This window comes from Rhinopithecus bieti, unplaced genomic scaffold, assembly GCF_001698545.2.
Source record: "Rhinopithecus bieti isolate Rb0 unplaced genomic scaffold, ASM169854v2 scaffold_5626, whole genome shotgun sequence".
Classification (NCBI taxonomy): Eukaryota; Metazoa; Chordata; class Mammalia; order Primates; family Cercopithecidae; genus Rhinopithecus; species Rhinopithecus bieti.
The window spans coordinates 6,152,265-6,177,576 of NW_016805666.1; the positions used below are offsets into that span (position 1 = coordinate 6,152,265).

At 38.6% G+C, this 25,312-nt stretch overlaps 1 protein-coding gene across 2 annotated transcripts in view; it reads right to left on the minus strand.

Annotated features, from left to right (window-relative positions):
• Window positions 1-25,312, minus strand: part of FGF12 (fibroblast growth factor 12) — a 603,053-nt gene that overhangs the window by 374,067 nt on the left and 203,674 nt on the right. Inside the window, exon 1 of one of the 2 annotated variants that reach the window (XM_017873443.1) lies at window positions 11,720-11,954. The exons of the other annotated variant lie outside the window; for it this stretch is intronic. Coding sequence (XP_017728932.1) covers window positions 11,720-11,810 — 91 coding nt within the window. The 5' untranslated portion in view covers window positions 11,811-11,954. Of the gene's footprint in view, window positions 1-11,719; window positions 11,955-25,312 lie in introns of those variants that run through there. 2 annotated transcript variants of the gene reach the window in all.

A 25,312-nucleotide genomic window follows, 5' to 3' on the forward strand; every position in this document is an offset into this window, starting at 1 on the left:
CCGCCACCTCGCCCGGATAGTTTTTTATATTTTTTAGTAGAGACGGGGTTTCACCATGTTAGCCAGGATGGGCTCGATCTCCTGACCTCGTGATCCGCCTGTCTCGGGCTCCCAAAGTGCTGGGATTACAGGCTTGAGCCACCGCGCCCGGCCTACATACATTTTTTAAAGAAATGATCATATGTGATCATACATTGCAGTTGGGGCATCAGCATATGGTAAAAACAGGATTATCCTTCAAGCACAGGATGGGAAAATGGGATAGCCTGGACATCAAAAACCAGGAAAAAGTGAGGGAACTTGTTCCTCTCTTTTTAAGTATTGGACTGCAAAACTGGACACACTGTGTCACTGTTTCACATGCTCCAACATACATAAAAGCTGCAAAGGAAAGCCGTGATTCTACTTCTTCTACTAAAAACTAAAGAAGTAAAAGTTGGTTAGAGAAGCACCTCTCTAGAAAGTAAACTTTCTAGATAAAAAATAATTGGAAAAATAGTAAACTGTCTAGACTCAAATCCTATGTCACTACACAGCTCTAGAACAAAGGTCTTCCATACTCTTGAAACTCAAAAACAAAAAGATATTTCCTTGCTAAGATAAAGAGAACAAGAAATACAAAAGGTCAACAAAACATGAAACAAGGTTTAACCCACACTGGTTATCAAATAAATGCAAAGCAATATGTTTTTCTAATACCTAATAAAGATTTAAAACACACACATATGGCATAGTGCATCACAGCATAGAAAAGGTACACATGACAGAAGGGGTTGAAGAATAGTATTATATGGTTGGCAGGAGTGTAAGTCACTAGAGGACATATCAATACCCTTAAGAGTATTTATGATTCCTCAGAGCTAAAAACAGAAATACCATTTGACCCAGTAATTACATTATTGGGTATACACCCAAAGGAATATAAATCATTCTATCATAAAGACACATGCACGTGTATGTTCATTGCAGCACTGTTCACTTTGCAAAGACATAGAATCAACCTAAATGCCCATCAGAGGCAGACTGGATAAAGAAAATGTGGTACATTCGCCATGGAGTACTATGCAGTCATAAAAAAAGAATGAGATTATGTTCTTTGCAGCAACATGGATATATGTGGAGGTCATTATCCTAAGTGAACTAACACAGGAACAGAAAACCAGATACTGCATGTTCTCACTTATAAGTGGGAGCCAAAGCAAGAGGACATATAAACATTAAGCGGGGAACCACGGACACCAGGACCTACTTGAGAGAGGAGGGTATGGGGAGGGTGAAGATCAGAAAACTTTCTATTGGGTACTATGCTTAGTACCTGAGGAATGAAACAGCCTGTACACTAAATCACTACGACACACAATTTGCCTCTATAACAAACCTGTACATGTTCCCGAACCTAAAACGAAAGTGAAAATAATTGAAAAAAAGAATAGTTACACACTGTAAGAGTTAATATTTGCTATCTCACTTTCCACAGCGACTTCTTGGCCCACAAAAGAGGCACTTCTGCCTTTCCCAGAGTATTGGAAATAAGAGTCTTTACCCTTCCGTCCATTCTTCTCACTGTTTTCCAGGGAAGATAAAACTTTTGCGCGTTCGGTGAGATCGGGGGAAAACTGAACACGTGAGTTGTAGCCTGTTGTTTCTATCTCCGTGGATCAGCCTGGCCACAGGCTGGACACATCCTGAGCTGCTGAGTAGGCACTAATGGGTCAGGACCTCAACCTGCTTTTACAGGCAGATGTGGAGTCCAAATCTCTCTGACACTACTATTGGGGTTCAGCAAAGATGAGGCGGGAATTCTCAGCAGATGAGTCCTCTCTGTAGACCCAGACCTTCCCTCTGGTGAGTTAGACGTGCCAAGATTTAGTTTTGGGAGAAAGGTGCTAAGTTCCATTTTGATCATCTCCAATCTAGTATTCCAGCAATCGACTAAGAAGGTGGATAGCCATCTGTTTGACAAGTTTCTCTATTTTCTCAGTTGTCTGGAACTCAGAATGAAGGAGGGAGTTCAAAGGAAGAAAATGAAAGAAAAGTTATTACTGATATCCTCCCCCAAGCCCACAGCTCATAAAAAAAAAATCTAAATATCAAACAACATTGAGTAGACTGGTAAGTATGGTATAGACCTGTAATGTAATTTAAAATCAAGTTTAGGAGAATCTTTTGTAAAATCGCACATCCATTAGTATTTTAAATACAGACCGGCTTAAAAAAAAAAAGAAATGAAAATGATTCACTATTCCCCACCTAGTTACACCCTTACTTATATTTAAATAAAGTCAATATGTACACATCATTAGAAACAGCACAGAAATGCAAAAAGCTAAAACGGGAAAGCCTCTTTCCCGCTGCTTCAGAAGTTTCTCTCCTCAAGTAATCATTACTAACAGCTGTTTGTAAATCCTTTTGAAAAAATATATGTTCCAAATATTTCAATATATGTACCTCTTTCCATATTTAGAATAATTATTTAGTCCCATAGAAAGGAAACAAACAACACATATTAATGTTTGTGTGATAACTTTTGTTTAAAAAATGCACATGCATAGAATGGAAGACATTATAATGGGGTTACAGATTTATAAGAGATTTTTTTACTCTATGGAGATTTTACATTTTCAAAGTCTCGTGCTATCATCAGGAAACTGCATAATCTGAATATATATATATATATCTCACCAGTTTTAATTATAAAAGAAACACATTTTAAATAAAATTTAAATAATATAAACACATGTAAAGTAAAAAGCTAGTCTTCTCAGCTGTCAAATTCCCTAAAGGTAACTGCAGTTAACTGAAAAATCACAGAATTATAAATGTGCGAAGGAAATTTTCTTATCAAGGCTAACAGACTGCTAGGTGGCCATTCCTGCAGACTGGGAAGTGTAGCTCTGGCAAAGACCAGAGACAGGACCTTCGAAGGAGGAGGGGTTGGGCTAGGAGCTTTATGCTAAATAGGTTGGCTAAATATAGCTATTCAACAGGTTATAGGAGGAGTTATGAATATTCATGAAGGTAGTTCTGATGCATGCATACTGAACAAATATGTATGTAACATATGACCTATGTTCACTTTGGGGTGGAGGCTTAACATGAAGTGTATTACAATTGGACCCAGTGGGTCAAAAGGTGAAGCAGGGACAGGAAGGAAAGCACTCAAGTACATCGCTTCTGTAAGCCAGCCAGAGCCAGTGCATGGTCAGTGGTCTCTTATCAGGAGAAAGTTACTGATGTCAATCTCTTGTCCAATCAAAGCTACAGTTATCACTTGTGGAAGAGAAGTTGGGGGTCAGTTAGAATTTGGTGGAGCTGTAATTCCTCAACATTGCTTATCTCAAAGCCAGGGCCTGTTTAGCTGCTAGAGAAAAACAAATACCTTGTGGCAGTTAGAACACAGCTTATTCTTTTTTTGTTTTGTTTTGGTTTGGTTTGTTTTGGTTTGTTTGTTTGTTTCGTTTTGTTCTGAGACGAAGTCTCCCTCTGTAGCCCGGGCTGGAGTGCAGTGGCACGATCTTGGCTCACTGCAACCTCCACCTCCCGTGTTCAAGTGATTCTCCTGCCTCAACCTCCAGAGTAGCTGGGATTACAGGCATGCAACACTGCAACCAGCTAATTTTTTATATTGTTAGTAGAGATGGGGTTTCACCATGCTGGTCCTGAACTCTCAACCTCAGGTAATCTGCCCGCCTCAGTCTCCCAAAGTGCTTGGATTACAGGCGTGAGCCACCGTGCCCGGCCAACATAGTTTATTCTTTCAGTGTAGGGGTGCATAACTTAACCCCTGCCTGGGATGACCTCAGATTCTATTTACAATTTGCTAATTTACGGCCACAAAGAATCTGTTCTGTCAGCCTTATGATCTCCATTTTAACATTAATGCTGGTCAGTTGTGTCCAAACTGCAAAACAGAGGGGATATAACAGGGCAAATCTGACCTCCCATCTAGTCATGGCCATGAACTCAGTGTTCAAGGCTTTTAAGGCTTTTCTGGGGTAAGCGTCTTGGTTGAGACAGGGTTCATTCAATCAGTTAAGGGGCTTAGCATTTCGTTGTAGTTTATACTGCCATTAGCAATTTGTAATGCATTTGACCAAATACACACACACACACACACACACACACAGACATTTTAAATAGACATAAACATATTTAAAATTTATACATTTTTTCAGGATAAAATAATGTACACAGACCTAAATCTTCAGCTGGGGAAGTCCCGGTTTCCTAATTTGTCTTACATAACTGTAAGGAGGAATGGTATCTTACTTTATTTCACGATAAGGTTTGCAAGCCCAAAGGTCAAAGGTAATGATTGATGTTCTCCATATTCTATACCGTGGCAGTTTTAGAAAATGCAACCCCAACTTTTCACTCTCTTTTTCACCACTTTCAGGTAATCCCCAGGCTGCTTGTGAACAGAAGACTGTCACCAGGCTGAAAGGGCTATTACTGCCCAGAATTCCTGATCTCAATTAATCTGGCCTCAGCCTTTGAGGAATGGGAACCACAGGCACGTCTACTATTCTAGTCAATGATTTATTTGCAGAATGGTGGAATTAGTTGCGGTAAAAGGATCATCACCATCATTTTGAGAATGGCTTCATAATGTAACTCTGCTATCATAACTCTGCTATCCACCCACAAGTTCCTTAGGGCCAAGGTCAGATGCTGAACCAACATGGCGATTCACTGGTTCTCAAGTTTCTTCAAGTTAAGCAAATAATTAGTGCCTTAGAAAAATGATCCAGCTAGCAACAACCCCTCTCCCCTCAAAAAAAGAGATTCATTTTGTGTCACTAAGTTTTATTTAAAGACCATGCAATCGCATCCCAGCTGGCTTCATTGAAGTAACAACGTGGGCAATCAGTGACACCAACTGCAATGCTATCGTTTCTATAAACAGTAATGAGTGGAGGGGGTAGGTCGGTACTAGAAGCTTATGTATAAACAAGAAAGATCATTTCAGAAAGAGAGATTGTCTCAAAAAGAGTCACAGTATCTTTCTGATTGGCACCCTATGAAATGCAAATGCCCCACATTTAATGGCATCAGAAGAAATGTTCAAAATGTTCAAACATGACATTCATAATATTGTGCAGTGAAAATTACATGGCATAAAGATAACAATTGCATACACTAAACTAGACAAAGAAAAAGAATTCCATTGTTTTAAGACACTCCATAGAAATTGAGAGAACAGATCTATAAGTACTCACTGGATATCCCTTTATAGCTCTGGTACCACGGAATAGAACTTGCACCTTTCTAAGAAGCTGATTTCTAATATATCTGGCTGTAAATAAACGGATTTACATTGAAACAAGAACAGAGAAAAGATATCACGTTGGTAACTTTGCAGGATATCTGAATATGGACAAAGGTAAGTCGACTTGAATTCAGTTGTAGGGTAGTTGCCTTTTGTTAAAATTGCTTCTTTTATATCTTTATCTTAGTTTTATTCAAACACATTTTTCCAGTAAAATATACAGAGATACTACTCATTTCCATTAAAGCTCTCATCTGTCATACCCCAGCACTTCCTTGTGAACTCCTAAATGCTTTTCAAGCTCAGGGAGATTATCACGAATCTTAGACTGAATTAGTTATTCCTTTCTTGAGGTGATTCTTACCATTAAACATTAAGTCAAATAAGGGTTGTTGAACTGAAACAAACTGAGACTCCTAATCCCTTCATTTTGGCACTTTGGCCTTGTTTGATACCTTTAGCTTATAGGTATAGAGCTCCCTGCTGAGTCTCTATTGCCTAAAACAGAAGCTAGATACAATCAATCCTGAAGGATTTTTTTGCTAAATTGGAAAATGGCAATCTCTGAAGCAAGAGACCTATTTCTCTAACTTTCTACTCTCGGATGGAGAAGGAAAGAAAGAAGGGAGGGCTGGCAATTTGGATGGTGAATTGGCATGGTGCAAGTATTCGAGGCTTCAGAAAAAGTCTGCGTTCCCTTCTCTCTTCTTCTGTGCTTAACACAGAGCCAGGCAAATGGATTGCTGGCCCATGACCCAGATGGGAGCATTGAGCCTATCCTTTCACCATAAACTACTTCACTGATACTCTTCCCAATGCACACAACTCTTTGTTTATAAGTTGAGAGAAGAAAAGGAGCATTTATTTGCAGTTTCCATTGCCTGGCAGAACTGCAGCAGTGATGAAAGCTACCACATTGTCACTGCTTTCCAGGCAATGGAGATAACGTGATTGTGAGCAGCAAAAGGTAATTTCCACATTTTATAGTAAGTAGAAAGGAACGACTGAGTTTTTTAGAGTCTTGCAATTAAATTACAGTCTTACAATTAAATTACAATTAAATTGTTAAATACAATTACAATTAAATTACTTTGAAACAATAATCTCAAAGTTCTTGAAAAACATCAGCAGGGATTAATTACACCTTTGGAAAAGAGATCAATATCATTGAAGGACTAATGCACCAACTAGCCTCAGTATACACACTAACTAGAACTGTAATAACAAAACCTCATAATTTGGTATGCTAAGCTAATTATCAAAAGACTACAAACAGAAATCAATACATCTATTTATTAGATACTACACGTGCTATCATAGAGAAATTAGAGCATTTTAACTAAAAAGAGTCTGCAACACAGATCAGTAACTCTCCATTAAATCTTATTATTTAAGCTGCCCTGTCTTATTATATCAACCAAGGCAAGCTAGATAATACACTAACTTAAACACTGAAGTTACTCACAAAAAGAGGTTTTAACTTTTCATTTGCATTAAATGTCCATCATGGGTCATATGGCGGGGCTCCTCATCACAGATACTCAGACACACAGGCTAAGGGTACACACTGCCTTGAACATCAGCAGCAGCAAAGAACCTGAGGTGAGTTGTGATCAGGCTAAGAAAGCTTCCAGTATGTCACTTCTGCTCACATTTCATTTGCCTGAGCAAGTCATACGGCCACAACTAACTTCCAATGAATGGGATAATGCCATCCAACAATACGCCCAGCAGGAGGATCCAAAATACTGGGTGAAAAGTCCTAATGACAACTCAACAATGAGAAATGAACAGCCTGATTTAAAACTGGTCAAAAGACATTAAGAGACATCTCGCCAGAGAAAATACACAGATGGCAAGCAAGGACATGAAAAGATATTCTATATCATATGCCATCAGGGAATTGCAAATTGTGTCAATAATGAGAACTTACTCCACACCTATTAGAATGCCCAAAATCCAAAACATTGACAACACTGACAAGGATGTGGAGCACCAGGAACCTGCATTCATTGCTGGTGGGACAGCCAAATGGTACAGCAACTTTGAAAGACAGTTTGACACTGTCTTACCAAACTAAACACTGTTACTATACAGTCCAACAGCTGTGCTCGTTGATATTTACGCAAACAGGCTGAAAACTTATGCTCACAGAAAAACATGCACATGGATGTTTATAGCAACATTATTCTTCATAATTTCCAAGTCTTGCAGCAGCCGAGATGTTCTGTAGTAGGTGAATGGATGAATAAATTGTGGCACATCCAAGCAATGGAATATCATACAGTGCTAAAAAGAAATAAGCTATTACACCATGAGAAGACCTGGAGGAAACTTTTTTTTTTTGAGACGGAATCTCGCTCTGCCGCCCAGGCTGGAGTGCAGTGGCCGGATCTCAGCTCACTGCAAGCTCCGCCTCCTGGATTCACGCCATTCTCCTGCCTCAGCCTCCCGAGTAGCTGGGACTACAGGCGCCAGCCACGTCGCCCGGCTAGTTTTTTGTATTTTAGTAGAGACGGGGTTTCACCATGTTAGCCAGGATGGTCTCCATCTCCTGACCTCGTGATCCGCCCGTCTCGGCCTCCCAAAGTGCTGGGATTACAGGCTTGAGCCACCGCGCCCGGCGACCTGGAGGAAACTTACATTCATATTACTAAGTGAAAGAAGTCAATATAAAAAGGCTATACACTATCTTATTCCAACTGTATGGCATTCTAGAAAATGCTAAACTATAGTGATAGTAAAAAGACCACAGGTTTTCAGGGGTTAAGAAAGACAGAGTTTGGGGTATGTGTTTTCTTATAGGATCGTTGAGCTATTTTTGCCTAGAGTGTTTCAATTCCATATCAAGGCCACTTGATGTGATTGTTTAGCTCAGTTTCTAGGTATCTGATAATCCTTCAGGCTACCAGGCTGAGAAGCTCCTGAGTAAATAACACAGAAGAGTCATTATACAGAGAAGGAGGTTGATTTTCTGGGATAGCCCACGTGATAACACAGGCAATCAAGGAAGCAATTGTGTGTACACACACACACACACACACCTGCTACTAACACTACTACTACTACTGTAGGGACCTACTGCCAAAAGTGCTGCCCTTCTGGTTCACGTTGAGGCCTAACCCAGCTTTCTCAGGAGCCTGGTTGTTAAGACAGGAATTCCTCTCCTACAACATTATAATGGTCTTTCCTGCTGAAGTGATGAGAAACCTGCAATCTTAGCAACACTCTGATGGACTGCTTCCACTTTTCCCCCGACTACATTTTGAGAGGAATGGGAACAGGCATTAGCTATTGTTTTAATCACTACTCTTCTGTGAGTCTTTTTCTTTGTAAAGGTTCTATCTCTAGAGAAAGATGTACTTGCTTTACTTTGCCTTTGAGCTAAATACTTAATATTTTATCAGATTAATACAAGTGCCATTTAACCTTAGCAATATTGTTTAGCATCTTAAACTTCATATCTTTCATTTAATGGATGGGCTCTACATGCTTAAAACAATTTCATTTTGAGAAATGGAGAAATAAAAAGGATCATAAGGGACCCAGAATTTAGCCTTGAACAATCCATTCAGCCTTGTCTAAGACTGTCTTCCATTTGATAGCTTATGCCCATACTACTGCAGTACAAAGGACTTAGAAATTAATATGATGGATAAACTAGACAAGACATTCACATCTGGTAACATAGAGGAAAGACAGGAGCAATAACATATTTTAATGATACTAAAAAGCTCAAAATAAATGATTAGTTTGTATTTTCTTAGTACCATTCATTTAATAAAACAAATAAAATATCAAAATGCTTATAATTCCAACTATTCAGCAATCTGTTAGGAGAATCTTTTAATCTATTGTAACAAATTATGTCACTTCCCTTCTGTGGGCCTCACCTCCCTCAACTGTAAAATAATGGAGAAGCAGCAGCTGGCATAAAACTTCTCCTTAAGTTCTCCTTAAGTTAGTTTTAAAAATTAGAGTTGTTCATTTGAGCTCTATTTTTATATATTTGCTCCATGAAAAAAAAAATTATATCATTACCTCAATTTGTATATGCACACTGGGCATGGCAATATTACATGAAAAATTGCTGTGAGGTCATGCTAATGGCACAGGCCATATGAAAAAAAATCTCTTTAAAATAGAACACAATAATAAAAAGACCTAAAATATACTAAGCATATGGTATATAATAGGCTATAATAGGTATATATAATATATAGGTATATATATAATAGGTATATAATATAAAGTTCTTAGAACAGTGCCTGGCATACCATGAGAGCTCGACTAAATCTTTAGCTGCTGTTAATTCATTTAATGTTCACTACAATCTATTAGGTAGGTACCATTATTATAGTAATTTACATTTATGCACTAATTCGGAAACAGCAAGGCCATGTTAGTTACACAAGATCATAAGTTTAAAAGAGTCACAATTTTCTAAAAGGTAATTTGTTCCAAGAAACAGTCTCCTGATACATAACCATATATTACCTCTGTCTGTGGAAAGGGTGGGAAGGAAACTTCACTACTTGGAACTAAATACCATTTTACAAGAATTCCTCTACCCCACTAAGTAAAAATGCATATATAAATAAAACACAAGTTTCCATAGAATCACTGTTAAACCTAAGGTATAGTCAAATATGTATTTAAAAAAACAGGCTATGTCTATCATTTCCACTGTTGTAAGATAAAAATAATGAGTTTCAAAGATGGGTAGTGACTTATTGAGACTGTTACAACTAAATCGGTCCCATACTTGCAACAAACTATGCTGTCCAATCACATAAGTTAACCCTTCTATTTGGCTCTATCGCTATTTGGGAAACTGACTCTGCAGGTAAAATGAATATCTTTCCTAATTTGACATGAGAAACTGCCCTGTCTTCATTACAACCCCACACAGTTTTAAAATGTTCACTCCTAAGAGACATATATCCAAGTTATAATCTATTCATATTAGATTTACTGTGGACCAGGAAAAATGAAATGATAACACCTATCTCTACTGGCTTCTTGAAATATGTATATCAAAACATGAAACTTTAACATAAAGACACTTCGTTTAGAATACAGTGGTATGATGCCTTTCAGTATTTACAAATATACCGCAAAAAAGAATGTATAAATAATCTTCTGAACTACATGGAAGTAAAAATGAGATCTTCTTGCTGATTTCATTTTGAAAGTGTGTTCTGCAATTTCATAAATTAGTTCTTAAGTAGTTTTCTATTTAATTCTAATTAGTTCTTTTTAAGTAGTTTTATATTTCATTTATACTGATGAGTAACCACAAAGTCAAAGATCTAAAAGAATGAATGAAACCTACATATATTCTAATCTTTCCAAATATAATTTTCATAGCTCGAGAACAGAGTGAAAATAGGTGCCATAACCAAATGAATCAGACTCTCCAAAATAACATATGGAGTTTTAAACACGAAATCTTGTATAATGTTGTTAAATTTTTGAAAAGTAAAGTTATTTGGAATTCATGGACCAAAAACGTATATTTCTTGGCAAAAAGGCACTTGTTTAGATGTATTAGGGTGTCATTGTTCTCTCCCCACACCCTACTCCCAGTTTGTAAAAGGAAAATCAAAAGACACAGAAACTGAATTCGCACTTGCAAGATTAATAGACACATCACTTTAAAGATAACTTACACAAACCCTTTAAAGAACCTTAAACAATTAGAGATAGACAATGGAGGAAACGTGGTGAAACAGCACACTATTTTGCAAGACTTCAGCAGAAAAGAATCACACTTATTTGATATTAGTTTGGTGGGTTTTTTTTTTTTTTCCATTAAGTTTTTAATGGCCTTTCTCAATATCTCAGTTCATTCAAAGGGTCTGATTTTCTTTCTTTTCCTCCCTGGAGTCTTTCCCGGGGGACCGGGTTGAAGCCCAAGGCTAACCGGGACCCTCATGCTTCAGCGCCTAGGACAGAAATCGCTAAATCTCCAGGGGAAACCACCGCCAGATGTCTACTTTGCAGACAAAGCAAGAAAAAGAAAAGATACCTGCCTTGCCAGCCATCTGTTTAAAAGTCCCCTCTCCTGTGGAATACACGAGCAACTTTTTGGAGACACTGAACAACTCCAAGTCGCGCGCCGCCCTCACAAATCGCAAGGAGAGGGCCGCGAGAAGGTGGGAACGCAGCTCACAGCCAGCACCGCTCGGAGAGACCCGCAGGTTTCAGCCCAGGCGCGCCCGGCGAAAGCGAACGCGCTCTCCCTACAAAGCGTCGATGACTTCAGGGATTTAAAAGAAAAAAAAATACCCACAGACAGAACTAGCGGAGGGGCCCCAGTCGGGAAACGCCTTCCCTCCGACACAAGCAGCGCTGAATCAAGCAGAGGAGGGCGGCGGAGAGGGCCCCGGGAGAAGGGAAGGGGGCATTCTGCAGTGTTTTGGGGCTGGGGAAAGAACATTTTCTCACCACTTGGGCTGTCGCTGGACCTCAGGCTCCTTCCACAGAGACACTGCAGCATATGCACTCCTTTCTTCAGAGAAAGCTCAAGAATCTTCATGGAGAAGCGCGTGTGTGGGGTTGGTCAACTCCCCGCCCACCTGCGCTAGTCGTCCAACCAACTGGCGGCCTGTGTTCGGCAGCCGGGTCCTGAGTCCATCGCGCGCGCCCAGGTGGAGGGGAGTTTGCACATGGAGCGGGAGGGAGCCCGGGCGCCGGCAGGGGGCGAGCCGGGACGAGGAAGTGCCGCTCCGCCCGGGGCCGCCCTCCGAGAGCCAGAGGCGCCGCCACCCCTCGGTGGGCTCGAACACGGCCCCTTGAGACCTTCCGGAGGCGGCGGCTGGTCTGAGGACGACGCGGAGGACGTCACTGCGGGTCGGTGCTTCCTTACAGGTGCCTTCTGGACCGGGGTCCTCTGCTCCTGCCCTCGGCGCCGGACCCTGTGCCCTGGGAGCCTGCCTCGGTGTCCCAGCCGTCCCGGGCTTGGGGCGCTGAGCGGGCTGCGCGGCTTCGAGCCCGGAAGGCAGCGGTCCCGCGGGCTCCGCGCTGCCCAGGGCGACTCCGGCGTGGGAATCCGGCGGAAGGGAAGCACCCGCAGGGAGGGCTGGACCCCGGAGGCTGCAGAGCGTCAGAAGCGACTCTAGGGAACTAGGGGGTGGGGTAGGGAGGCGGGGACGTGGAATAAAGCTCTTGGGTGCTGGCTATGAAAAGTCAGGTGTGTGTAGGCGCGGACAGAGTGCCGATGTGGGAGTCTGGACACCTGGGTTTTCTGGTCGGGACTCTGTGTCCTTGGGTAAGTCACTTACCACCCTGGGCGTCTCCCCGTCAATCTGGGTGGGGAAGAGGGTGTGACATAGAGGATTGGCAGCGGCGTGCTTGTTTGTCCCCGTGCCTTTCAGGCTCTTGGAAAAGCTTAGCATAGGTGCAGTGGGAAGTGGGGCTAGAAGGGACAGAGGGAGAGGAGGCAGGTGAGGCTGGAAATCTGAAGACAAAAGAGCGCTTCGCTTTAGCGCCAGTATTCTGGCAGGCTCTGCCTCTGCCAGCCCGCCAAGATGACCAAACAGCTTCTCCATGAGTTTAAAGATCTCGATTTTTTTTCCCAGCAGCCCCTTGACTCTTTTGTTCTTGTTGTTTCTTTTCTTTTCCTGATTCCAACAATGCCCTTTTGGAAGTGCAGTGAGGAAGCATGGGAAGAATGCTGTCGAAGTGACAGGAAGTCACCCTATGTGGAATCTCAGGGCAAGAGGGGACCTTAGGGGACGCTTAGCAATACAGCAAGTGGTTAAGAGCACAGACACTAGAGACAAGCAGCCTGAGTTCAAATTCCTACTAGGTGTGTGACCTTGAACAAATTACTTAACCTCTCTGTCCCTCAATTTTCTCATCTTTAAAAGAAAGTTAAAGATAGCATCTGTCTCATATACCCCCTGAGAGTTAAGAAAATACTTGTTATAAAGTAAGTGCTAAAATAGTGTTTGCAATTATTATTATTTAGACCCCACCTCTAGGGTTGTGAATCATTTTCACTTTCCAGTGAAGGCCAGTGTTCATACCAGTGAATTTCTGCTGGAATAGTCCAGGTGGCAGAGAACTCAGCAGCTCCCCAGGTAATTCATTGCACGAAAACTGTTAGGTTTTCCCTGAGGTTGAGCCAACAACTGACTTCACCTTTGTTCCACCCATTGTCTCAGGGCTGCCTAGCACTAACTGGTTAGCTCTTCCCTGCAAGGGAGTAAAAATGGTTTGCATCGCACCTTTCCTCTTTCTCTTATGTAGGCTAAACATTGGCGGTTCCACTGATGTTCCCTAACACTTGAAATGACGTTTGAAGTTGCCTGGAAGAAGTCTCTTCCTGTTTCCTCTCAGAGGTGATGGAAGAAAAACCAGAACATCTGGAGGGCCGCTTGAGCTTACAGCCACCACTGGGTTCACACCCTCTTAGCTCCTCTCAAAGCTCAAGCTCCAGGAAAGGTCATTTGGGGTGATTCCAAGATTCAAGAAGATATGCCTAGGCCTTTCTTTCTAGTCGCCTCTTAGTCCTGTTGTTCAGTGGTATCACAAGCTCTTTAAGCTCCAAGGTCCTTGAAGATCTTGCTAAAGACCACTACGCTGACATCACCCAAGAAGTGATGCAGCCCCAGGGCAACCTGAGCCATGGCCTTCGTCTTTCCTGTCTCTGAGAATGAGTGAGAAACTTAGCTCCTCTGGGGTTCTACCCATAGAAATTCCCCACAGAGGGAGAGGCAATTAGCAAAAGGAAAACATCTAAAAATAGTCCTTTGTGCTGCAGCGGAACAGTTTTCCAGTCGAGCTCTCCTATTCTGGAACCCAATGCCTAGAGCTATTTCCTTACTTTGAGGAAAGTGCTATTCCTGGAAAAATAGCAAATGAACAGGACAATGCCGTGGTTCCCTGGCCGGAACGTGAGCAGAGTGAACAGGTCCATGTGTGATTTTAAAACACATATGACCTCCTGACCATCCGTTTTTATATTTATCATAACCCTCTCTGCCTCCTGGCAAGGTTGTGGCAAGAGTTCAGTTAGGTAAAACATGTGAAAGTGCTTTGAAGATTTTAACTATCTTTGCAAGATAAGGTGTTTTACCAACTTCCCTGGGTTCTGGGTGTTAGACTATTAAGGTCTAATACAGTGGTTCTATTCTTTGATTATAGGAAGCAATTATGTGTGACTCTTCTGACTCCACAACAGGATTGTAAACTTTTAGGATGCAGAGCGGGAAAGCCAATCAGTACAATTAATATTCAAATGGTGCATTGTATTGTTTAAATGGCCATCACAGTGATTCTTATGACCTGAGAGTAAATGGATTATCAGAGTACTTATGAAAACAAACTGAGTTATTACATTTATCAATTTTTTTTGTTGTTATTGAGCTCTCAGATGAGTTCAGAGGGCACGTGACATTTTAATGCAAAATATTTTCTTACTGTATAGTATGGACATTTGATAATAGCAAGTTCGTACTTTGTAAGTATAATATATATCAAAGTAAGTTTCTACTTTGTAAGTAAGTATAGAAAACTTGATCACTGGAATTGTATTACTTAGACAGTTTTTTATTTTTTTTAAAAAAGGTTCTTACACTTACCAGGATTTCAATGTGCATGCTTTTTAAAGCAACTCCTCATGTAATTGTCACCCACTTCCACAATTAGGCACATAGGGTGCAGTCTTTCTGAAGTATCTTGAGCAATATATCAGAATTCGTTTTTACACGTATCATAACATCCCAAAACAAGACAAAATAAAACAAAACAAAATAGCCAGGAGCACATGAAGGGTAAAAAAGTGATGTGTTTTAGTTTGAACAAGAACATTCATCTTTTCTCCTTTCTGTGTATTATCCCATAAACCAAAATCAAACTTGTACTGACAATAATATTTTTAATTTTATATTCAAGATATATTATTGTTTTAATACCCAAATTTTAAATTATGTTATCTGTCTCTAATTGAGATTTTTAAAGTTAGCCATTCTTTCTGTTCTCTAATTGACTCAGACATCTTGGACAAATTCTAGCAAGTGACTCACCAGTGTGGCTTCAAAATACAATAAGTTAGCACTTTTTGAGAAGGATTAGGAATTCTGGTATATAATGATGGATGAATGTGTTTGAATTCCTAGTACCCCAATTTTTTATTTTTAAAAATAATTACTAAGAGTTTGTAGAAATTAATAATTGTGTAAGGGAGTTCTGAGATATTTAAATTGTGACTTATCTAAGATATTTTCTATTAACACTAAACATAGGCATCTGTTCACTCTTGGCATCAGCTGTGCAATTAATCTGTATTTATCTGTTTGGAAGCAAATGTTGAATTGGTAATAACATATAAAGAATCATGCTAGGTTGCAAAACTTTTAATGAGTATATCAATGGCAAAATATCTGTTGAATTGATATTAAATTTATTTTCACAAAGAAACCAACATATAATCTAAAAGATGAAAATCAGTACGATATCTAACATGGTATTTTTGTTCCATGTTATGCATATAGCCCATTGACTCTGAAAGGGCACAGAACCATGCCTGTACCTCTCATCTTAGCAATACTTTCAAATACAATCTTCATACTGTTTTTAAAAAAGCAAACATGTTATTTTAAAATTTCTCTTCTTCCTTTTGTTCTTTTTTATTTCGTTTTCCTTCCTCTCCCTACCATTCCTGTTCCTCTTCTTCCTCCTTCTCCTTCTCTTCCTCTTCTTCATCTTCATTATCTCCTTCTATTATTTTCCAAACTTTTTTATCTTTAAATAAGTTTCCACTTATGCAAATGTTATAAAATATGACTGAGAGTCCATACCTACCATTTACCCAATTTCCCTAATTTTTTCTTTTTATAAAGGAAAGTGGTTTAATTGACTCACAGTTCTGCATGGCTGAGAAGCCTGCCTCAGGAAACTTAGTCATGGCAGAAGTGGAAGCAAACACGTCCTTCTTCATATGGTGACAGGAGAGAGAAATGCAAAATGAAGCAGGGAAAAGCCCCTTATAAAACCATCAGATCTCGTGAGAATTCCCTCAGTATCATGAGAACAGCATGGGGGCATCCTCCCCGTGATCCAATCACCTCCCATGACTTTTATAACCAGTGTACAAACCCGGAACATTTACACTAGTACCTTGTGATTAACTAAACTACAAACTTTATTCAGCTTTCACCAGTTCTCCCCCACCCTCATGTCCTTTTTCTGTACCAGATCCAACTAGGACCTATATTGCATTTGATCGTCATGTCACTTGAATCTCCTTCAATCTGTGGTGGGCCCTCGGCCTCCCTGTCTTTCAGTACTTTGGCACTTCTAATAAGTATTGGTCAAATATTTTGCAGAATGTCTTTCAATTTGGGTTTGTCCAATTTTTTCTAATGATTAGTCTAAGGTTATTCATTTGGCAAGAATACCATAGAAGAGATGTTGTACCCTTCTTAGTATATCATTATGGCAGGGGGGAGAGTACATGATGTCAGTGATGTTAACCTTGATTGCCTGGTTCAGGTTATGTCTACTAGATTTCCATACTGTAAAGTTACATTTTTTTTCATTTATAATTGATAACTATATTGAGGAAAAACTTTGATGCTGTGCTAATGTCCTGTTTTTCCTCTAGCTTTTATCCACTGATTTTAGCATCCACTGACAGATCTTGCTTGCAACAATTATTACTGTGCCGTTTGCCCAACAGTGACTTTTGTATTTCCTTTATTCTGTCTAAAGTAATAGGAATTCTTCTGTAACAGCTGTTACTTCTCCTGCATTTATTTATGCATTCAGTTATTTATTTATATCAGTATGGCCTCAAGGATATTTATTTTAAGGATTATAATCCAATACTATCATTATTTATTTTGTGGCTAAAATTGTTCTGGCTTAGCCATTGGGAGATCCTTCTGATTTGTTATTGTGTCCTTTTGACATACTCCCATTTTTTTTAGCAGTTCCTTAATTTTTTGGCATCACATATGTTCCAAGTTTATTATTTTGTCCCCTCTACCCTAGCCCTGGAATCAACTGATTGCCAAATGAGTCTGAGTTCTTTCTTTGGAGAACAATATATAGCAACCAAGATCTGAGTGCTAAGTGTGCTCATTTTTATTGTGGTGTTACTGCTCTTAGGCCCTCTCAGCAGAGAGAGCTAGGAAATCTATATACGCATACACCTACATCATATTTATTTCTATGTTTCTATCAGTTTATCTTTTTAGATAGATACAGATATATCATGTAGAGATAGAGATAGATGTCATTAATACTTCGATCCTAAGTCAATACCACCAGGTTCATTTTATTTTTTGCCTTTTCCTTATTTGTAACTTCTTTCTGACAGTGAAAAACCCGACTTTCATTATTTGTAATATATTCACTTATTTATTAAATCCTACTACACTTAAGGTAGTTAGAGAATTGCTAACTGATACTCCTGTGAGAGACACTTATTACAATAGTGCAGTATTTATATACACTTGTTTTTGTCTTGAACTTGACAGTATCCAATCAAAATATCATTTTCTTTTGAAAGTGATTTAGGTTGTTTCTTTACTTGCCCATCCTCTTCAGTGTGATTTGGTTATTCATTTGTAAACTTATATTCCATACACATTGATCTTGATTATTTACCTAAATTTAATTAACTTAAATTATTTTTTTTTATTTGGGTGCATGAAACATTACTATAGTACTTGCAGTCAAAGCTTTACCAAAAAGTATAGCTTGATCATTGTTATTCCCTCATTATCCCTCCTGGTCAGTTCCTGTTCATTCCTTTTTTTCCACTTATTTCCCATGCACTGCCTATAGGTAACTGGTTTCTTTAGTTTATCTTGCCTGTGCTTCTTTTGTACAAATGCACACACACTCTTCTATGTAGTGGTCTTTTGATTGTTTCCAGTATTGTGCTATTATAAACAATGCTCAAATAAGTAACCTTAGGTGTAGCATTCTCATATTGTAGAAAACACTGCTAACCAATACTCCTGCGAGAAATACACTGTGTGCCTCCAGGGTAGCTTCCTAGAAATGGAAATGCTGGGTTGAAAAGTATATGTGTAGATATTTATGCTAAGTATTGCTAAATTTCATTCCAGAAGGCTTGTATGAATTTAGATTCTTGCCAGCAATATATGATTCCCTATTTTCCCACAGCCTTACCAACATAATGTATTGTCCTACTTTTTCATTTATGTCAGTTTGATTGTAATGTTTTAATTTGCATATCTCTAATTATGATTGAGTTTGAACATTTTGTCATTTGTTTGAGAACTTTTTTCTTATCTTGGAATAGATACTTCCAGGATTTGCTGCTGCAGTTGGACATTTTCCATCTCTTCTAATAACACTTTAACAAGTTGTCTTGAATAAACACAGAGCTTGTTAGCCATAAGAAAACTTGAAAGATGAGTTATCTAATTCAAATGGAAGGAAAATGTTTTTAAATCATCATAGTAAAATATGAGGTCAAAAAATTATTTTGCAAAATATGCAAAATATGAGGCCAATCAGTTCTAGATAATAAATACTTATGAATGTCAAGGAAAAAAGAAATCGCTCATTAGTCAAAACTCATTACCAAAAGAGGGGCACAATACAAAATGGGTGTTTCCACCCTTTTCTCCTATCACCTGAACACTTCTCTGACCCTATAAATTACACACATTTCTTGAGACCTACCATAGAAACCACAGCGATCTCTCTGGTAAACTTTCCCTCCTATCTCCTCCCCCAAAGCAGTCACAGCTTCCTCGTAGTTCCCAGAGCACACTGTAGTTCCTCTATTATAGGATTTATTTTATTCAGCTTGCACATACATATTTTCCCTCCCAAGAGACTATGAGGCTTTTCGCCTCCAAATTTTGGTGTTCATGTTCATATCTTTTATGTTTGTATATTTTGGTACCTAGAATATGTAAGAAATAATTTATTTAAATATTGATGAAATGAAAAAATGGGGACTTTTTGTGATTTTCCAATTGGGAAAAATATTTCTAATTCTATGTTACATTTACAAACCATAGCCCAGAAAGAATTTAGAGTGAGTCTATGAATTAGATAGAAGATATAACTTATTTTTAAACATTTGAAAAGTCGTAAGATTCACACATGAGAGAAATACTAAATATATCCAAAATAAAATATTAATACCATATAAGATTTCAAGGATAAAAATGTTTGGTAACTTAGTGTACTAGAGAAAATATAGAGGAAATGGGAACCCTCATACATTCTTGGTAAAAGTGAGCGTTAATGCCTTTATGGATAGTTATTTGTCTCTACCCTTCAAACTTTAAAAAGCCAATTTCCCCTTTGGCAATTTCTTACGTAGATATTTTAGATATAGTTGTACAAGCATACAACAGTGACAACTGCACAAAGTAGTCAGTACAACATTGTTGATAACACTATTTGATACTAGTGATACTAATCTATCAGTAGGGAACTAACTTACATTTTGGTATATTCCCATAAAGTAATGTGCTACAATTTTTTTTTAATGTAGCCACACTATATGTATTGATATGAATAGATTTGTGAAATTTATTACTGAATTTAATAACCATATAAAAGAATATATGTATGTATATATATCTATATAGCTTGCCACAATTTGTGTAATCTAGAAAATAAGAATGTGCATACATTCATGTTTATAAACTCATAGACTCTTTCTGAAAAGGTACATAAGAAATTGGCATCAGTTGTAGTCTCAGGGAGAAAGATTAGGTAGCAGAACAGAACAGAGAGAGGGAGACTTACTTTGGACTGCATTCCATTTTATAATTTAAAAGTGCACCGTATGCATATTACTTCTTCAAAATAAATGACATACAACAACAAAAATCAATTATATGAATTTTGCTTTGATTTTTAAAATGTATTTATTACTAAGCTTAATTAAAATACAAAAATCCGGAATGTGAAGGAGACACACAGGGACTAGAAATGTTATTTCTAAGTTGCAACAGGATATAGTCTTGATGCCTGAGAATCAGAAGACCTAAGTGAGAATCATAACTTCTCAGCACCTAACAGTAGAATGTTGGTACCAAAAGGAGTTCAAGTTTTGATGATCCTTATCCTCTAAGACGAAGGGATGCATGAGTAAATGATAAGAAATTTCCAAAGTGCCATAAATCCGAGCTGCTACTCTTATTTTATTTTAAATTATATATTCATTTTAAATGGAAAGTCTTACATTTAGGTGACATTGGGAAAATAGTTACTTCCATGTGATTGATAGAAACCATGTTTGATTCCCACATGCCCTTCTGAAATTTCAACAATCTTGAGTATTAAAGACACCAAAACAGTAATAAAGAGCCCTATCCAAGTCTGATAATAAAGATTCACCCAACCTCTTTTAGCTTTCATATTATCCAAGCTCTCCGAATAAAACTGTCATCAAGTTTTATAAGATACTGTTAAGTCCACCTGTTAAATGAATTTTAAAATACTCATTTCTATTCACCGCACATTTAGCAAGTGCATATTTTGTTTAAATATAACCCTGCCCTCAGTGGACTCACTATCTCATAGAGATGGAAAGAATATATAGCTATACAAACAATGGACAGAGAAATGTGAAGCCTGTAGCGATAGCACAGATGAGAAGAGCAATTCTGATTGCCTAGGAGGGATGCGAACCATGTAAAACCACATAGTAGTATCATGACATTTGTAAAGAGGTTCTTCCAAATTGCAGATAGGAGAAGGAAATGTGGAATGATTTCATTTGGGGTTTTAGGGAATAAAATTTTAACATAAGTCAACCCATGGTAGACGTTTATTTGCTAACTCCATCCTTTCACAGAAAAAAAAAAGGAACATTGACTTCTTCAAAAGTCACCTGGCCCCCAGCAGCCGGGCTGCAACTAAGTGGCTCAGAACCCCTGCCCCCTTCTTAGTGTAATATTCTTTAAAAGACACTATGATGCTGCCCTTGATTTTGATAGCATCAGAATCAAACCTACTTGATACTATGCATAGAAATGATTTCAGGACATTTTTCTCTTCCCTGGAAATTGAATTTTCTCTGTAAATTGTCTGCTTTCTAGAAGCAGAAGGTAGTCATTCATTTAAAGATCTGATCAATAAAAATAAGCATTGCCTTTATGGTAAACTATGAGGTTTCTATTAGTGTTAACTTTCAGAAAAGGGCATAGGAAAGAGTCTAAACTTATGACTTTGGCTAACTTTCCTGATGGCAAGTTTTTAACTGTCCTGATACAAGTGGTTGTGGGGCAATGGTTAGAGTAGGAAAAGGAGGAGAAAAAGGGTTAACTGGAGAAGTTCATCAGGATCCATATCGAAGATTTGTTGGACATGCAGTAATTTGGAGAATGAATATTTTAGCCCCTTTAAGGTGATGGTTATGCACACAAATATATTCACAAGTATACATATGTATATATCTTTGTGACTGCGCATAACACAGGTTAAGCCCAAAGTTGCCACTCTCACATACCAGGCAAGAGCCACATGTGGAATTTTGAAATCTCCTTTGTGCATTATTTTTCTATCCTCTTTCTTCCCTTCCACAAACATACAAACATCTTAAAGAAGAGGCAATATGTACTACCTTCACTTCAGGATTTTTCTTTCTTAAACCCACTGAGTGCTGCCTCTTGCTTGCACAATCTCACCAAAGTTCTTTTTATAAAATCACCATAATCAACGCTATTCCAGATACAATGGGCACATTTTGTCCTAATGCTACAAAGATGCAATAATTATATGTGTTAAAATTATTGATCATTTTATTTCAAGAAACTCTTCCTCATCTTCAGAAACACCATTTTTCTCTCGGTTTTCCTTCTACTTCTCTATTAACATCATAGTTCTCTTTCTGCCATCCTCTAAGTGTTACTATTTACCAAGCTTCAATCTCTTCTCCATTTTTGCTGTTACTGGACATCTTCTTACACATTAAAATTCTTGCACTATTGATAACTCCTGGATCTGTGTCTGCTGGCAAGATAACTACATGGGTTTAATCATCCATTTCCAAGTTTCCCTGGAAATCTCTACTAAAGGATCCACAGGTATTTAAAAAAAAAAAAAACACCATAACTACAACTGGACACATTTCTTTCCCTCTAAACTTCTTGCACTCCATATTTTAATGAACAACTACATCTAATTATCCAGTTTCCAAATTCAAAGCCTTGTGAGCCATCCTAAACTGTTCTTGCTAACTTATCTCCAGTCAAACAGAGTATTATAGATACTATCTGTTTAACTTATCTAACAGCCATCAGTTTATTCTTGCCTTCCTTCAGGCCCTGATCACGTCTTGCCCAATTACTACAACATATTTACAAAAATATTCCAACTGCCTTAAATTTAGCCTCCATACTGCCAAAATAATCACCCTAAAACTCAAGTCCCTAAAGAATGTGGCTCTTCAGAAACTTTTCATAGTATTGAAGATTAAGTCGACAATTTAAGTTTGGTACATAAAACCTACAATGATTTGCTTGTCTTCTTTTATCTCTGTACATGAACTTAATTCAGTCCATATCCTTGAGTCTCATTGTTTTTTTATCTTTTTTTTTTTTTTTTTTTTTTTTTTTTTTTTTTTTTTTTTTTTGAGTCGGAGTCTCGCTCTGTCGTCAGGTTGGAGTTCAGTGGCACCATCTTGGCTCACTGCAACCTCGCCTCCCAGGTTCAAATGATGCTCCTGCCTCAGCCTCCTGAGTAGCTGGGACTAGAGGTGTGCACCACCATGCCCAGTTAATTTTTGTATTTTTAGTAGAGACTGGTTTCACCATGTTGGCCAGGATGGTCTTGATCTCTTGACTTCGTGATATGCCTGCCTCAGCCTCCCAAAGTGCTGGAATTACAGGCGTGAGCCACCATGCGTTGCCTGAGTTGCACTGTTTCGTGTTCGTGTCTACATGTTTTTGCACATGATATTTCACTTGCTTAGACTATCCTGCTTTCTTTCTTCTTCCAGTGAGTTCATACCCACCCTTCAAAACTTGGATTCATTATCGCCTCTGTCAACAAACCTTCCCTGGCTGGATTAGGTGCCATTCTTTGGAGCTTAACTGCACATATTTCTTAGCATAGAACTTTCACACAATAATCTCTGATTTCCAAAAAGCCAAAGTACTTATAGAAAATTTAGCCAAATAGTCATGCAAACAAATATATTATTACAACTGTAACAGCTGCACAAAAGAAGTACATGATTTTATAGTGTCTAAAGAGGTGGTAGAAGTGTTGATTTAGCCACAGAGGAATCAGGAAACACTTAGGCACTTACCACATCATAGCTTGTGTCACAATTAGTTGGGCACATGTTTATATACAGTTCCTCACCTCAAGCTTATACACACAGACACACATATACACACACACACGTCACTTTTGTTCCCTTTCATGGCAAGTCATAAAAGTCATTCATCATGAAATATTACTATTTCTGCCTTTCCCCATATACAGATGCTACTTGAAACATAGGAAATGGTCAATAAATATCTGCCGAATTAACTGAAAACTTTACCCAGAGTTGCAGAATTGTTATATGATTCTGTTTCTTTAGAGTTAACCATATGGTTCGACTGAAGATAAAGCCTTAATCAAATTTATTATAACCTTACATTTCAGTTACAACAAAAGCAGCATGCGTCATGCCTTCTGTCTTTCCTAAAAATCAATGACACACCTACCACATGGTTTCAAGTATGATAAAAATAAAGGAGGTCTTGAAAAAATCCAAAAGAAATGCAAACCAGGAGAAAAGGAGCCTTTGGAGCCCTTAAATTGGTGCTATGACTTGAATGTGTCCTTAACATTTCATGTGTTCGAAACTCAATCCCCAAACATATATTGATAAAATTTGGAGGTGGGGCCTTTGGGAGGTAATTAGGATTAGATAACATCATCAGAGTGGGACCCTCACGATGGGACTGGTGGCTTTATAGGAAGAGGAAGAGAAACCTGAGCTAGCACACACTTGCCTTCTGCTGTGATATGACACAGCAAAAAGGCCCTCACCAGATGCTAGCAGCCTTCCTTGCTTCCAGGACTGTGAAAATTAAATGTATTTTTCTTTATAAATACACAGTCTGTGGTATTCTGTTATAACAACAGAAAATAAACTAAGATGATGACTAGTTTAGGATAAAGATCCTGAAAGACCAACAGAAAAAGACCTGGGAGAAGGGGTTCATAGTATTAGTCTGAAAGGTTGTATACTTCCAGTTTTGCCATTGTTTCCATTTCTAGTTTTATAGGTTAATTAACAAATGATGAAAAATGGAAGGATCAGAATGATCTGTTTTCTATGGTCTTATGCAAGTGTACATTGTAAGCATTCAATATGTAGATATGAAAATCACTGCAATAATCCTTCTAGGAGCCAGCACTAGATAACCATCTGCAGCATCCTGGGCTTATGTAAATAATCCATTTAGACTGAAGTTATTTTCATTTTTATTTTTTTATTTGTACATATTTAGGGGTGTATTAGTCCATTTTCATGCTGCTGATAAAGACATACCAGAGACTGAGCAATTTAAAAAAGAAAGAGGTTTAATGGACTTACAGTTCCACGTGGCTGGGGAGGCCTCAATCATGGTGGAAGGTGAAAGGCATGTCTCACATGGCGGCAGACAAGAGTAGAGAGCTTATGCAGGGAAACTCCCCATTATATAATCATCAGATCTGGTGATTCTCATACATTATATGAGAATAGCACAGGAAAGACCCACCCCCATTATTCAACCACCTTCCACTGGGTCCCTCCCACAACATGTGGAAATTCAAGATGAGATTTGGGTGGGGACACAGGCTAACTATACCATTCCACCCCTGGCCCCTCCCAAATCTCATATCCTCACATTTCAAAGCCAATCAAGCCTTCCCAATAGTCCCCCAAAGTTTTAACTCATTTCAGCATTAACTCAAACGTCCACAGTCCAAAGTCTTATCTGAGACAAGACAAGTCCCTTCTGCCTATGAGTCTGTAAAATAAAACCAAGTTTGTTACTTCTGAGATACAATGGGGGTTCAGGCAGTGGAAGAAATTGGCCCAAACAG